This window comes from Neophocaena asiaeorientalis, unplaced genomic scaffold (genome assembly GCF_003031525.2).
Source record: "Neophocaena asiaeorientalis asiaeorientalis breed wild unplaced genomic scaffold, Neophocaena_asiaeorientalis_V1.1 scaffold185, whole genome shotgun sequence".
Classification (NCBI taxonomy): domain Eukaryota; kingdom Metazoa; phylum Chordata; class Mammalia; order Artiodactyla; family Phocoenidae; genus Neophocaena; species Neophocaena asiaeorientalis.
Window position 1 is genome coordinate 1,718,942 of NW_020171809.1, and position 13,708 is coordinate 1,732,649.

The 13,708-nt window shown below is 52.2% G+C and overlaps 1 protein-coding gene across 6 annotated transcripts in view; it reads left to right on the forward strand.

Annotated features, from left to right (window-relative positions):
• The first annotated feature begins 1,498 nt into the window (after window positions 1-1,498).
• Window positions 1,499-13,708, forward strand: part of HDAC4 (histone deacetylase 4) — a 239,297-nt gene continuing 227,087 nt past the window's right edge. For all 6 annotated transcript variants that reach the window (XM_024755628.1, XM_024755765.1, XM_024755683.1 and 3 more), the window contains exon 1: window positions 1,499-1,735. In XM_024755628.1, coding sequence (XP_024611396.1) covers window positions 1,714-1,735 — 22 coding nt within the window. In that variant the 5' untranslated portion in view covers window positions 1,499-1,713. The remainder of the gene's footprint in view (window positions 1,736-13,708) is intronic.

Below are 13,708 nucleotides of genomic sequence, written 5' to 3' on the forward strand. Positions count from 1 at the left end.
TTCTGTTTTGTAGATAAGTTCATTCGTGTCATAGTTTAGATTCCACATATAAATGATATCATATGATATTTGTCTTTCTGACTTACTTCACTTAGTAGGATCATCTCTAGGTTCATCCGTGTTGCTGCGAATGGCATTATTTCATTCACCTTTTATGGCTACTATTCCATATATATATATGCCACATCTTCTTTGTCCATTTAAGAGATAAATAAATAAGATACTGTGTTTCCTAAGGAAATAGACAGATATAGAACAGTAATCAGAAAGATATTAATCACAGAATTATAGATAACGTATAATTGGGGTTTAATCCTTTACATGATGAATGGGTTAGGGTTCTTTGGTTATAAGCAATAGGGGGAAAAAGAAAATCCTTGAATAATCAAGAACAGGAATTTGTCTCACTACTAAAGGAGCGGGTGATAGGCCTCAGAGGACCCCTGAGCCAAGGCCAGTAGGAGGACGTTCATAATTACCATTTCCTCAGTTTATCTCTGTATTCCGATTGTAAAGGAAAACATGCTCATCACAGCAAAATATTTAAAAAGTCACTGGTGACGCCATCCCACAGAGGCAGACGCTTGGCGGTGGGAATTCGTGCCCTGGTTTCTTTGGGCTCCTCCTCTGTTAGGTGCCTGTGATCTATGGAAGAGGGTGGTCTTGGGAAGAGGATTTGATGAGCTAGGCTTATGTTACGTGCCACCCTCCCATCTGGGGATGGACCTGTGATTGGCAGAGCTCATCAGAGCCACCTGGAGTGGGGGAGGAGCAGGTCCTCCCAGGGAGGCGGCAGGCAGCTCCGTCACAGACGCAGAGGGAAACGGCCTTCAAAGCGCTGTTAACCAGGAGTTGTTCATGACATTGGAAAATGCCTGACTGTCGTGTCAGCAAAGGGAATAGGGTGTCCAGCAGTAGGGCTAGTAGCCAGTATGGGCGAAAGGCGAAGAAGAAGGACGGCAAGGAAATGCATCACAGTATTACCAAGTGTTTGCCTCTGTGTCACGGCATCACGGATCACTTTTTAAATACTTCCTGTGATGAGCAGGTTTTACTTTTACGATCAGAAAATGCAAATAAATTGAGGAAATGGTTATTAGGAAGATGGAAACCTGGGGAATGATTTAGGGTATAAGTGAGGGAAGCTGAATTTAAACTTAAACTCTAAGATTGCCCCTACGTAAAATAGGAATAGTCGGGGATATAGCGAAAATGAAAAAATGTGTGTGTGGGGAGTGGGCTTAAAGTGATTTCTTGTTTAAAATGTTTTCCGTCCTCAGTGTCGAGGTTGTGCCACAGATACGCTGTTACACGTATTTACATACATTTACTAACAAAACGTCCAAGTAGTTTGTACAATTTTCAAGTGATGGTTCCACGTGAGTGCTGTAGCAATCCATGGTAGAGACGGGGGTGGAGTGTGAATGATTGATTTCATGTGGTGTCCGGGGGGCCTTCACCTCCTAACCGAAGCCTCCCCTTTCTCTCCCCAGACAGGTCGTCTCCTGAGAGCCCGGGGAGACCCCTGCCCTCCTTTGGATTACTGGGCCCACTACGTGGTCGGCGAGACGGGGAGTTTTCGTGGCCGTGGACCAGCCGTGCGCGTCGCTGGATTTGTATGTGCCGGTGGGACCCTGGGGCTCTTTGGAGTACCCGTTCATGTGGAAGTTTTGAGCCCTTTTGAATCCCTTAAAGGAGAAGCCGCTGCTCGCAATGAGCTCCCAAAGCCATCCAGGTAAGCGGGGCCCTGGGTCCTCTTGGCGGACGCGCTGCCCTCACAGCTGGTCCTGGGTCTCCCACTGGGTCCTCCATCATGACCGCCGTCGGTTTACGACGGCCCCGAGGGCACAGTAGGCTGCTCTTCGTCTCAGTGGCGGAAGGCTGAGGAGGGCCTCACGGAGACGTGGGGTCCAGCCTCGGCCGGGACCTGCATGCCGACTTGAGCGGCACCCGTTTCTCTGGTGCTTCAGGGAGGTGACGGGTACGCGTCCACTTGCGGTCTTCGTCTCCGGCTGCTCTGTTTTTGGGGGCCGTGCGGGTGGGAGGGCCTCTGGTCCGACTCTGAGAAGAAGCACGATCGGTGCCCATCACTGGTGGCCAAGGGGCATCGCTCCTGGTGCCCGAGGCTTTTTATTAGGCGCTGCACTAAGCGTCTTATGCGCATTGACTCCTCACTAGGCCCTAAACGTCTCCCACCTGGCGGGACGAAGTGACTTGCTCCAGGTCACAGGGCTAGTAAGTGGCCAGATGGGGCCGGGAGCCACGTTTGCGTGGCTCTCAGCTTCAGAAGCGTGTTGCGGACACACGCGTTCGGGGCTCCTCCTCCCCCGTCTCCCCCGTCGCAGAGTCACCGTGCTCGCTCCGACCAAGCTGGGAGCCCTGCCTTGTCCCGCCGCACCGTCCAGCGCAGCGTGGCCTTGGGCCACTTAGCTGTCAGTTGTCCTGAGTCTGCCTGGGCAGGTGCAGGGCATCCTTGAGGCACCGCATCCGTCAGTGCGGCTGGGGGTCCGGCTCAGCAGAGAGGGGCGGGGCTTGGTGTGGTCTCTCCCTTGGGGATTGGCCCCCCGCACGTTCACACCCCTCTCCTTGGCCCGATCAGAGTTGTCTGAAGCTCCCGAGAGCAGGATTCCCGGTTATATTTAGGTATGAAGAGGCTTTATTGATTTAAATCGTTCCTGTATTGCTTGATACAAAGTGTCAAACAGAATTCAGCAGTCTGGATGGAAGTGGGTGAGGTAGACCGTGGACTCTCCCTCCCGCTCAGAGTTGGGGACATGCCTTTCTCCTGTGTCTGAACAGGTAGGGTGTGTGTGTCAGTTTTAACAGAGTGTAAGCGTTCTGTCTCTGGGGCTCTGTTTTATTTTTTCCGTTTTAGTGCAGTTTGAGCATCAGACGGACTTACTTTTGGTAGCTCGAAGATGGATATTTACGTGGTATGTGGCTGCAGCAGTATTTATAACAGCCCCAAACCGGCATCAAACAATTATTATATACATATATTTTGAACTTACACTTCTATAAGTATCTCCACTGGCTCAATTCCAAGAGGTAGAATTGCTGGGTTGGTGGGCATGTGCATGTAAAACTTCTAAGGTTACTCTCAAATTGCTCCAGAAACTCTGCCTCAGCTTTTCTTAATTGTAGTTTTTGAACATAGATACTTTCCGTCATTGGCACCTGCACTAGGTGAATTCAGTCTATTTCATTCTTGTCAGCAGTCTCGGGAGAAATTATTGTTTGAATTTACATTCCTGTACACATGGGGGTGCACTGTTTTTGCATGAGCTGCCATAGATGTAATCAAATCTCGTACATGCCACCGGGCATTTGAAGAGAAAGAGTACTCTTTTTTCCCTTATTTTTTTCTTTCTTCTTGTTGTTGTTGGTTTTTTCTTTTTTTTGGTCTAAAGAAGTCTCTATGTATACATCAATACTGTATGTAAAGTTTTCTCATTCATAAGTATTACATACAGTTGACCCTCAAACAGCACAGGGGTCAGGGGTGCCGAGCCTGTCCACAGTCGAATATCCACGTGTAATTTATAGTCAGCTCCCTGCATCCACAGCTGGCTCCTCCGTGTCTGCAATTCCCTGTCCGGGAATTCAACCCATCACGGATGGCGTGGTACTTACTATGAAAAAATCCACCATAAGTGGTTTGCACAGTTCAATCCCGTGTTGTTCAAGTGTCAAATATATTTATACATAGGAGTATATGTGTGTATTTTTTTCTCTATATGTTATTTTGTCTATACATATTAAGTTAATTGAGTTATCTAAATCAGTATGGCTTTATCTTTTTTGTCTCCTCGATTTCTAGAGAAATGTATGCTTTCCATTATGATTCTAGTTTGTAATATTCTTTTTACAAAAAGACCGTTTTATGGACCGTTTTTTGGCTTTATGTATTCCAGTGTGTTTTTCAGCGCTAAAAAACTAATGACTGTTATCTCTTGGTGGCCCTGGTCTCTTAACAAAATACAACGTATTTCCCTGTTCTCTTAACAAAATACAATGTATTTCTCTTTGTTTCATGTTTCTTCGCCCCAAAGTTAATCAGTCTCCTAAAAGTATTTCTGCCCTTGGTTTCTTTGGGCTGAGAAATGCTTCTCCACCCACTTTTCTTACCCTCACAAGCCTGGTCCCTGTGAACAGCAGAGATCTAGTTGGGTTTTGCTTTTTTCTCCTTCCCAGAGTCTTGCGTCTCACGTGGGGAGTTCACCCGTGGCTGTTGACTGCCGTCGTGTCCTGCCTGGTGTGTGTGCGTCGTTCTTGACGCTGGAAGCTCTGTCTCTCTCAGTGGGTGGAGCTGGCGAGGCAGGGCTGCCTTGTGGCCTGAGCCTCTTCCCTCCTCTTCCCTCTGATGTAGGGAGTGGTGCGCTTGGGGCCCGAAGCTCTCCTTCAGGGGCCCGCTCTCCTTCCCCGAGCAGCCCCTGGAGCTGCAGCAAGGGACTGCAAACAGTGCCTGCCACCACGAGGGTCTGGCACGCTGGCCGGGTCGGTCGCCCTCCACCCCTGGCTGCCCTGCCGCTTCCCCCGGGCCGTTTTGGGCTGAGCTGTGGGTCTGCACACCCCCTCCTCCACAAGGCCGTTGCCAGCCTGGGGCGACGGTCTGCTCACCAGTGATGGTTTTCCCATCACTTGGGCCCCCTGGGATGTACATTTTCTAGGAAATTCCTCCAGGTTTCTTGTCAGTTGACGCTACTGCTTTCCCACTGTCTAGCCTTGCTGCGAATCCCTTCATGTTTATGTTTATCTTTTGTCATTTTAGTGGATTTGAGGGAGGAAGAGAACTAATTAATACTGACTTGTTCAATTCGCTCTTCTGAACAGGCATTTCTCGCCGTTCTCTGTCTTGTCTTCAGCCCGAGCAGACGAGTCCTGTTTCAGTCTCTGCATCCCTGGGACGTGCGGTGCCCGTCTCTCCTGGCCGCGCACCCTCCCTCCCCCTGCGGCACCTGGGTGCCTCCTTGTCCCAGCCGCGGCTCTGCCAGCTCCTGTGTGGCCCTCGGCGCCGGGCCGGGGGAGGCCAGCCGCTGTGGGCCCCTCCTCTCACGCTTGCAGTGCCGGCTGGCTTCGGCCCGATGATAAAACGACCTTTTCATTTGATGTGTAGAATTTTTCTCTCCCCCGTTTGCCTTGAACACTCCCTCTGGTGTTGGGTGAGGTATGCATTATGATTTTATTGCCGTTCTTTCTGAACTTTGCCAGAGCCAGGCCCTGGCTCTCTGACGTAAAACTGTTAACTGTTGGGTTTTATTGCTCTGGATAACTATTTCTAATGGTGCGTGCAGCCTGAGGAAAGGGCCTGGCTTGACTGAGTCTAAGAGAACTCTTCTTTGAGAGCAGCAAGACTGAAAAGAGCCTCTGAGATGTTGTGCTTCCCGTCCACCCCAGCACTCCAAGCCTTTCCCTGCTGAGATGTGCCCAAGCGGTCGGGGGCTACTAGGACGCAGGGCCTCAGCTTCGAAGCCGAGTGCCCGGCCGGACTGAGCGACTGTAGACAGTCCGTGGGTCCGCTGGCAGGACAGACACGGGCTCCTTTGTTGCTCCCTCTTCCTTTGTTTTCCTCAGATGAACACGGTAGAGTTCCTTGTGGTTGGACTGTGCTAGGATATGGGGGCCTCGGCTGGCTTACAGGAGAACCAGACGCTGTCGCTCGGCCACCTTTCTGCCACTCCCACCCCACCCAGTGCAACTCACCTTCTTTGCAGTAACGTTTCTGCTTAGAGCAGGTCTGGAGGAGGGACTGTAAGCCTTAGGGAGCCCCGTACGGAGCCTCCTGGACCTGTGTTGTGGGCATCCAAACCACGCACTCGACGGAGAGCTGGCTGACTGTCATTCAGGTGCCCCATCCCTCCCTGTATCTTGGTAAGAGGCACGTATCGTGTTAAAAACAGGATAACTATTTTGAGGGAAACTTGTATATTTCTGATCCGTGTTTTAATTTGGACCATACTCTGATTTCTTAGTATCCTCTTCAATCTGAAATGCCCCGTCCACGTAAAAGCAGCTAAAAAGTCTGTGTCAACGATAACTTGGTGATTAATGAGTTTCAACATAGTTTGATTTCTTCAGGCCTTCGTGAAGTTCTAATCCTGTAAGTCTCCCAGGAGAAGGCTCTTGGCCTCCGCTGGTCTGAGCCGGAGCCCTGGTATTGCTTTGTTGGATCTCGAGCCTGTTTATTTCAACCAGTTTGGCCACCAAGGGTGTTATATTTTAATATAGAAATGATCTCAGAAAGACACATTTTTATATCATTTAAATTGTGCTTTGCAAGGATTCAGTGTTTCAGGAATACTGCGAAGTTTTAAGGGGAGAAGTGAATTTTAAGGACTTGCAATTAACACGAAGAAGACATTGATTCTGAGCTGCTGGGGGTGGGTTGTGGACCCTGTGCGAGGCCCTGGGCCACAGGAGGAGAGCTGGGGAGCTGGGAGTGGCCTTGGACAAGGCCCGGGGAGGCCCAGGCCTGGGCTTTCGGGAGGCGGGGTGTGGAGCCAGCAGGTGCGGCCGGCAGAGGCCTGGGAGCTGAGGCCAGGAGATGGAGGCTGTGATCACGCCCATCGGAAGATGGGGAGCAGCTGGAGAAGAGCTTGTTCATGACATTTCTGGGAGGCATGGAGAGTCCCCAGCGGCTGCCGGGCCCGGGGTTCTGCGCGGGGAGAGCGGGAGAGGAGCCGGGTTCCCGAAGTCGTGCCGAATGCAGGTGTCTTGGGGGGACGGCGGGGAGCCTCATTGTTCAGATGGACCCTGGGGTGGGAGGTACTCGCGGGCCCCTGGTACCGCCCGCTTCTGCTTTCTCAAGGGCAGGTTCAGAAACACCCTGTGCGTTTCCTGTCTGCGAGCGTCCCCCAGGCTCCTCCGGGCACCCGCGCTGCAGTCGCAGCCCTTGAGTCTTCTTGGCCCCGGATCCTCCACGCCATCATTATCTGGGTCTTAATCAGTCAAGGTTTGTTCTGGAAATCATGGAGACATAACGACTTCTTTTTCAACCTCCTTTTTAAAAAAAAATTCTCAAATTGTGTTTTGTCTTTTAAAAATCACGAATACTCAGTCGTTATGAAGAGCTCAGAAAATTCACTGTCAATGGAGCATTGATGGTTTGTTTTGGCAATTCTCTGAAAATTCTTATACGGTTTGTGGAACATTTGCATTTATGTCCTTTTTTTCAAAGCCACCATTGTAGAAATGCAAATTTCTGAATTCTGAGATGCTGAATGTTAGATGATTAACGATATTGAAATTTAAGAATGAACTCCGGTATGTATTTGACATAGAAAGCCATGTACCAGGATCATTAAGAAACCACCGAGCGCAGCTTGTCGGCGGAACAGAAAGGCCGTGATTGAGGCGCCCAGCGGTGGGGACAGGTGGAAGGTGGACAGGTGGGTGCTGGGCGGCCACCCCCAGACGCTGGGCTGTGAAGGGCCGGGGCTGCTCTGTTTAAAAAACCGTAGATGTTTAAAGCTTATAATAGTAACGAATCAACACCGGTTACTCTCTAACTGCAAGTCAAACTCTGCTGTGCTTTTAGGGGCCCAGAATGAATAGCGACTTGGTTCTGAATTGTGCTTTACGGGTTATTTCATTCATTTTGCGTGACGGCCCTGGGAAGTGAGCTAGAGCACTGTTATTCCTGTTCTGTCCATGAGGAACCAAGTCTTGACTGCCATCCAGTGCCCCGCCTAAGGCCAGGTATCTACTCAGAGGCCATCCTGGAACTGGAATCAGTCATCTTCCCTTGAGGGATGTGTGCCCCTCTGCTGGGCAGATGCTGGCCGTGCCGGGCCAGTTAAGAATTCATCCTGCTGACTTGCGTGGGGTCCCTGGGCCAGGCCAGATGGAGGCGCCGGCCCCCTTGGTACGGTGTGGTTCATGTGAAGAGGGGATGGGCCGGGGGGCAGGGGTCCCTCAGAAGGGGTGTGTGAGGTCGGGACGTGTGAGCTGAGTGGGGAGCAGGGCAGGAGCTTGCCTGCCCCGTGGAGCACAGAGGCTGAGATGCCCCAGAGGGGCCCGGAGGCGAGAGCTGGGCTGGCAGAGGTGGGAGATGGGAGTGGAGAGGTGTGCGTCGGGGACGGGGTCCTGACCAGGAGGGGCAGCTGTACCCAGGTCCACGCGGGCCCATCCCCTCTTGGTTCCGAGACCCTGTTGGCGTGGAGAAGGGGTATGGGCCTCGCATCCAGGCGCGTGCTCTGTGCCCTCCTGGGACACGTGCTTTGTGTCCCCGTGGTTTAAACGTGCATGGCTTGGCCGTGGCTGAACTTCTTGGCGTTTGCAGTGCTCACAGCATGTCACTAGCGTATTTCTGAACTTCTTTGAGCTTCTCTTTGCCAGTCCTGAGAGCTGACTGGGGGGCTGGCCGACCAGGTTAATTTGGGAGATTTTGGTTGAAACGTCTCATGTTACTTCCACCTAAGAGCCTTTTATTTGCGTATTTCGTGAGACCATGATGAGAGATGGACACTTTTGGGAAAATTATAATGATCAAGGAAAAAATCAAATGAGGCAAGGGACTGTAAACTTTTTAGAATCACATCTGGCCTTGTGTTTTTACGTGGGTTTGCTTTGCCCCACTTAGTAAGGTGCTGGGAATATTGGCCTGTGAGAGGGAGTGCTAAGCAGCGTATGATGGAAAGAGACCTGACTGTGGGATTGTCATGTTTGCCCCCCCCTTCCCCCCGCTTCCCACAAAACAAGCGGAAATAGGAGGGATGAACTCGGCCGGAGCCTGGTCTCCGGGCGTGCTCGGCCCAGGTGGGCAGGGAGGTGGCCACTCCCTAGAGGCTGCGTCAGGTTCTGGGTTTTCTGACCGTCTGTTCGGGTCATGAGCTGGGATGGCCAACAGCGGCCTCGTCCTGTTGGACTTCAGGCCCTGTGTCCCCCCGGCCCTTCTCCTCCTTCTCGGCCCGGGGTTCCCGCTGCTGCTGCCTGAATGCAGTGATCCTGACTCGGAGCTGGAACCATCCAGGCCGCAGCGCAGCTTCAGAGCTTTTGGGATTTTAAGATGAACAGCAGTGTTCGACGTTATAACCATTTTTCTGACTTCTACTAATACTGTATACTTTTCAAAAGTAGTGGGGAGGCTTATTTAAAAGTGACATTTTAAAAAAAATAAAATGCATGCATATCTTACATATGCTTATTTTTACTCCTTTTGCCATAGCACTCGTAAAGAGTTCTGTAAGATTGGTGTAAGCATCTTGATGGGAATTATTGAGTGGCCACTAACTGGGGGATTTGTTGTCTGCTCGTAACTGTGTTCTCCCAGGGCTCACACGTGCTCTCTGATTCTGTATTCTTGTTTGATTTGTTATTGTTAAGAGATTGTCTTTAGACCTTTCACTGAGGGAGCTTTTGTGACTGATGGCAATTTATTTATTATTATTTTAAAATTTATTTATTATTTATTTATTTATTTATGGCTGGGTTGGGTCTCCGTTGCTGTGCGCGGGCTTCCTCTAGTTGCGGCGAGCGGTGGCTTCTCTCGTTGCGGTGCGCGGGCTTCTCATTGCGGTGGCTTCTCTTGTTGCAGAGCATGGGCTCTAGGCACGTGGGCTTCAGTAGTTGCAGCACGCGGGCTCAGTAGTTGTGGCGCATGGGCTCTAGAGCGCAGGCTCAGTAGTTGTGGCACACGGGCTTAGTTGTTCCACGGCACGTGGGATCTTCCTGGACCGAGGCTCGAACCAGTGGCCCCTGCATTGGCAGGTGGATTCTCAACCACTGTGCCACCAGGGAAGCCCCATGCAGTTTATTTTTTTAAACTCTAAACTCTTAGGCCATTTTGTAGAAGATCGCTCCTTACAATGTAATTGTTCAAGGTGCGGAAGCCAAGAGAATGCCTCACGTTTCAAGGGCTAAAGGTTCTGTCAATATTTTGACTTGTTTGCATTCATAGCCAAGTTTATTCCTTTTTAAGTGCAGTCTATGAATTTTCCTAGGCAGTCCTTTGTAGAAATTGGACTTTCGTTACAACTGTGTCTCTCATCGACTTGTTGATTCAGTAGGATTTGTGTGATGCTGTTGGAGTTCTAAGAGAATTCCATGCAATCTGTTCCTAACACCGGTTTTCTAGACGTTGTACGAAGAGCCCTTTCTAAGCCGTTCGCGTTTGTTACGCTGAGTGTACTTAGTGGCAGTTCCTCCGTGTTGAACGGTGTGATTCAGAATTCCCTGTGCTCCTCATTTTCACGTTCATGTTGATTTAATCCAAATCAGGGTCTGATTGACTGCTTCTTACAGCTCCGCCCCCCACCAGGGTATGACACAGAGAATGCAAACCTGCTTGCTGTTCTTTTGTGCCCAAACAGCCGCCCATCCCAGTGCCTCAGTCTTTGCCCAAACACCTGCAGTCTCCACGTGGCTCTTCATCCAGACCAGTCACGCCTGGGCCCGGGGAGCTGACGGCTTTGTTTATTTCAGTCTCACTGAAAGGATCAGGGGACGGGAGGAAGGCGGGCTCATTGATCTCTTTCTTTGGTGCCAGTACACAGAAAGGGGTTTTAGAAACTTCGAGAAGGTGCTGGGCAGGCATGGAGGGTGGAGGCATGGAGAGCAGAGGTTTTCACTGGGAAGTTTTAGCAGAAGCCGGAGATGAGGACCTTTGTGTTCTGTGGTGCTGGAGCCTCTGTACATGTCTCAGTTGAGTCACTGATGGTGACGTGGTGGTGAGGAAGGTGGTGGAGAAGGGGAGGTCAGCATCGCATCGGAGGTATTGATGACGGGTGACCACGGACACCCGTCAGCTGTCGATGAGCCCCGTTTTTCGAGCGACAGGGACGAAGTCGTGGCTGCTGAAGAGGGGACCAGGTCGGCAGTGGCCTTCCTCTCCGGTAGGCTCCTTGCTGTGGGTCTAACGCTCTGGAGTGGAGGCGGTGGGCGCGGAGTGGCTGCAGCCTGGTGGATTTGCACGTGGGTGTCCTCATCAGTGGGGTCCTTGTCGTGGGGAACCCTGCATCTTTGCAGGTGATGCTTCAACATAGGAAGGTGGTTCTTTTCTAAATACGGGTTTGGGTGTCAGTGTCCTTGAAGACTTTTGGGGGGGAGGTGTTTGTCTCCAGTTCATCAGCTCCAATGGGAAGGTAAGGAGCCGAGGCCATTGCTGGCTGGAGGGACACAGGGCAAATCTGAACTGTGTGTGCAGGGGAGCTGGCCTGGAAGCGCTGAGACACCACTATGGGTTTTCTGTCCCAAGGAGCCCAGCCTTTAAGAAACACACCAGCTGGGATCTGAGCGGCCGGCTAGGGGTTCCGTTCGGCCGTCCCCACGGGGGCCTTGGGCCTCTGAGAACAGTCCAACCGTCTGTCTGCTCTTCTGGGATTTGGTTCCCTTTTGTTATTCCCCCATCATCCGTAGCGTTGTTGTAAAACGTTCTTTCTCCTGGTGGCGTGGAAAGGCAGGGCTGGCCCCGCTAGCAGGTGAGTGGCATAGGTCGGCCTCTCGGGGCCTCGCCGGGCACAGCCAGCTTTCACGGGAGGGCCGGGAGGGGTCCTGGAGGTCGGGGAGCAGCAGTGCCTGGCAGGTGGCGAGCTGCTGTGGGGGGCTGGGAGACCCCAGGCCCTGGACGTGCTGCAGAGGGGGACCCGGGGCGTGGTTCCCACTCTTGTCTGTTCCGTGTTCAGGCCTCCAGTCCCTTCCTGTCCCATCTCAATACCTCACGCTCGACTGGCCAGCACCTCTGTCCAGGGTGAAGCTCACGTGGCCAGGTGGCCCTGGCCTGAACGGAGACCTGACTTGTTGGGTTCTCAGCTGGGCTTTCTTTGAGCTCCCTGCGGGGCCAGAGGACTTGGTGCCCAAGAACCACGGGGTGGGGTGTTTCTTCATGTTTGTAGGTGCTCTGATTTCTTTTGACGTTACGTGGCTCCTGTTACAGGTGGATGTGGTGACCGATTGGCGTGGATTCGGCATCAACAATTGTAGTTCCAAAGGAGTTGCTGTTTTTAATGACTTTCCCAGGAGATTCTGGGGGGCTCTGAGCCGTGTGTGTGATCCTATGGGATGAGTCTGCGCTGGCTGAGGCATATGGTTTCCAACGTCAATATTATCTGTGAGAAAAAAAGCAATTAGACCCGATTCTCAAGTTGCTTAAGTTGTCCGAGAGAGCATTATACTAGCGTTTCTCAACAATTCCCAGTTCTGAAACGGTTGGCTGCACCGGGGGTGGGCAGGGGGAGGCTGGCGTAGCCACTGGGCAGAGGCAGCTGTGTGTCCACAGTACGTTCTTGCTGGAAACAAAACTCTACCACTAGGGAGCTGAAACTCAGTTCCTGGTAGACCCTGGGCGGGTGCAAGAGCTGCTAGGCCTGCCCCACATGACCCGAGAATCCTGCTCCAGAATCTGCCATCAGTGGCTTTGAATGCTCTTCGTGGTGAGTCTCCCTTTTGCTTTGGATGCTTCTGGAATCTTCTGGATGGACTGGGCTCAGAATCTCACTGGATGCAGTGGTCTCTGTCACTTCTGAACTATAGTCATCAAAATCCAGGGACATCCCATGACAGCTGCGACAGATTTAGGAAACTGCCCGAAAAATATGAAATTGTCTCATATTTTATAAAGTGATACTTCACTTCCGGCTTTGCATCTAAACATTCAAAATTCAAACAGACTTCGAACTTCGAATGCGACCTTGTTATTTGGCAGCACATGGCTTAGAAAGTTCATGCTGTTTGATGTCTACTCCAGTCCTGTGGAGGGGTGGGCAGCTGAGGGTCAGCCTGGAGAATCACAGAATTCCGGGTGGGAATTCCAGTGGGAGCTGGGGCCTGCCCGGGTGAGAGGAGGGGTGATGGGCCAAGCAGAGGGAGGTGAGGGAGAGGAAGCCCCCAGGCCTCTGGGACACACCAGCTCTGGGTTGCACGGGAGGCGTCCTGGGAGGTCACAGAGCAGTTTGCTTGGGGAACAAGGTAAGACGTGTGTGGCTGGGGGGCGTGGCCCACCCCGCGGAGAGCTGAGACTTCACCCCGCTCCTCCTCGGCCCCTGGCTGTCCTTTGTGAGCAGGCTGGGCGCCTGGTCGTGGGTGGGATGGAGACGCAGCTTCCCCAAGGCCGTGGGTGCTGTGGAGGCGTGCCCTTCTGCAGCCCTCCTTGGACTTCTGGGCCAGAGTCACGCAGAGCCATCTCTGGTTCTTCCTCTCCAAGCCTGGCCCCTGGGATGAGACATCTGAGCGGTTCCCTCCCCTTTGTCGTTTTCCTTTCCCCCTGCAGAGATAGCAGTGCAGGAAAACAAGCCAGCACTCCTCGTTCTTGTGATTTGTCACTTATCCCGAGCCTGGGCTGGGTCCAAGCTGCTCTTGTATTCCTCTGGGGCCGGGTCTGCAGCCCTGAGCTGAAGCGCTTGTCCTGCCGGGCTCGTGCTGTTCCTGGAAAGCCGGGGCCGTGGGGTGCGTCCTGTCTCCTCTGTCGCCATCTGTTTGGGAGCAGAAGTTGGCTCTGGGCGGCCGGCGGATGTGCTGCTCATTGATCCTCATTCTGGGAAGCAGGTCGGGACTCCCAGGAAAGGACGAGCCAGGAGACGGCAGACCCGGCACAGCCCGTCTGACTCGGTTGCGAATCACCAAATGTGTAGTTAAGATGGAAGCACTGGCTTTTTCCTTGTCTGCCAAACTTAGGCCTCACTTTGTTTACTCTGATGAGTCCTGACTTCTTCCCTCTAGAAGACAGGTAACCAGCTTCCCGTGGAGTTTTCCACTGATGAGGCTCCTGTGGGTG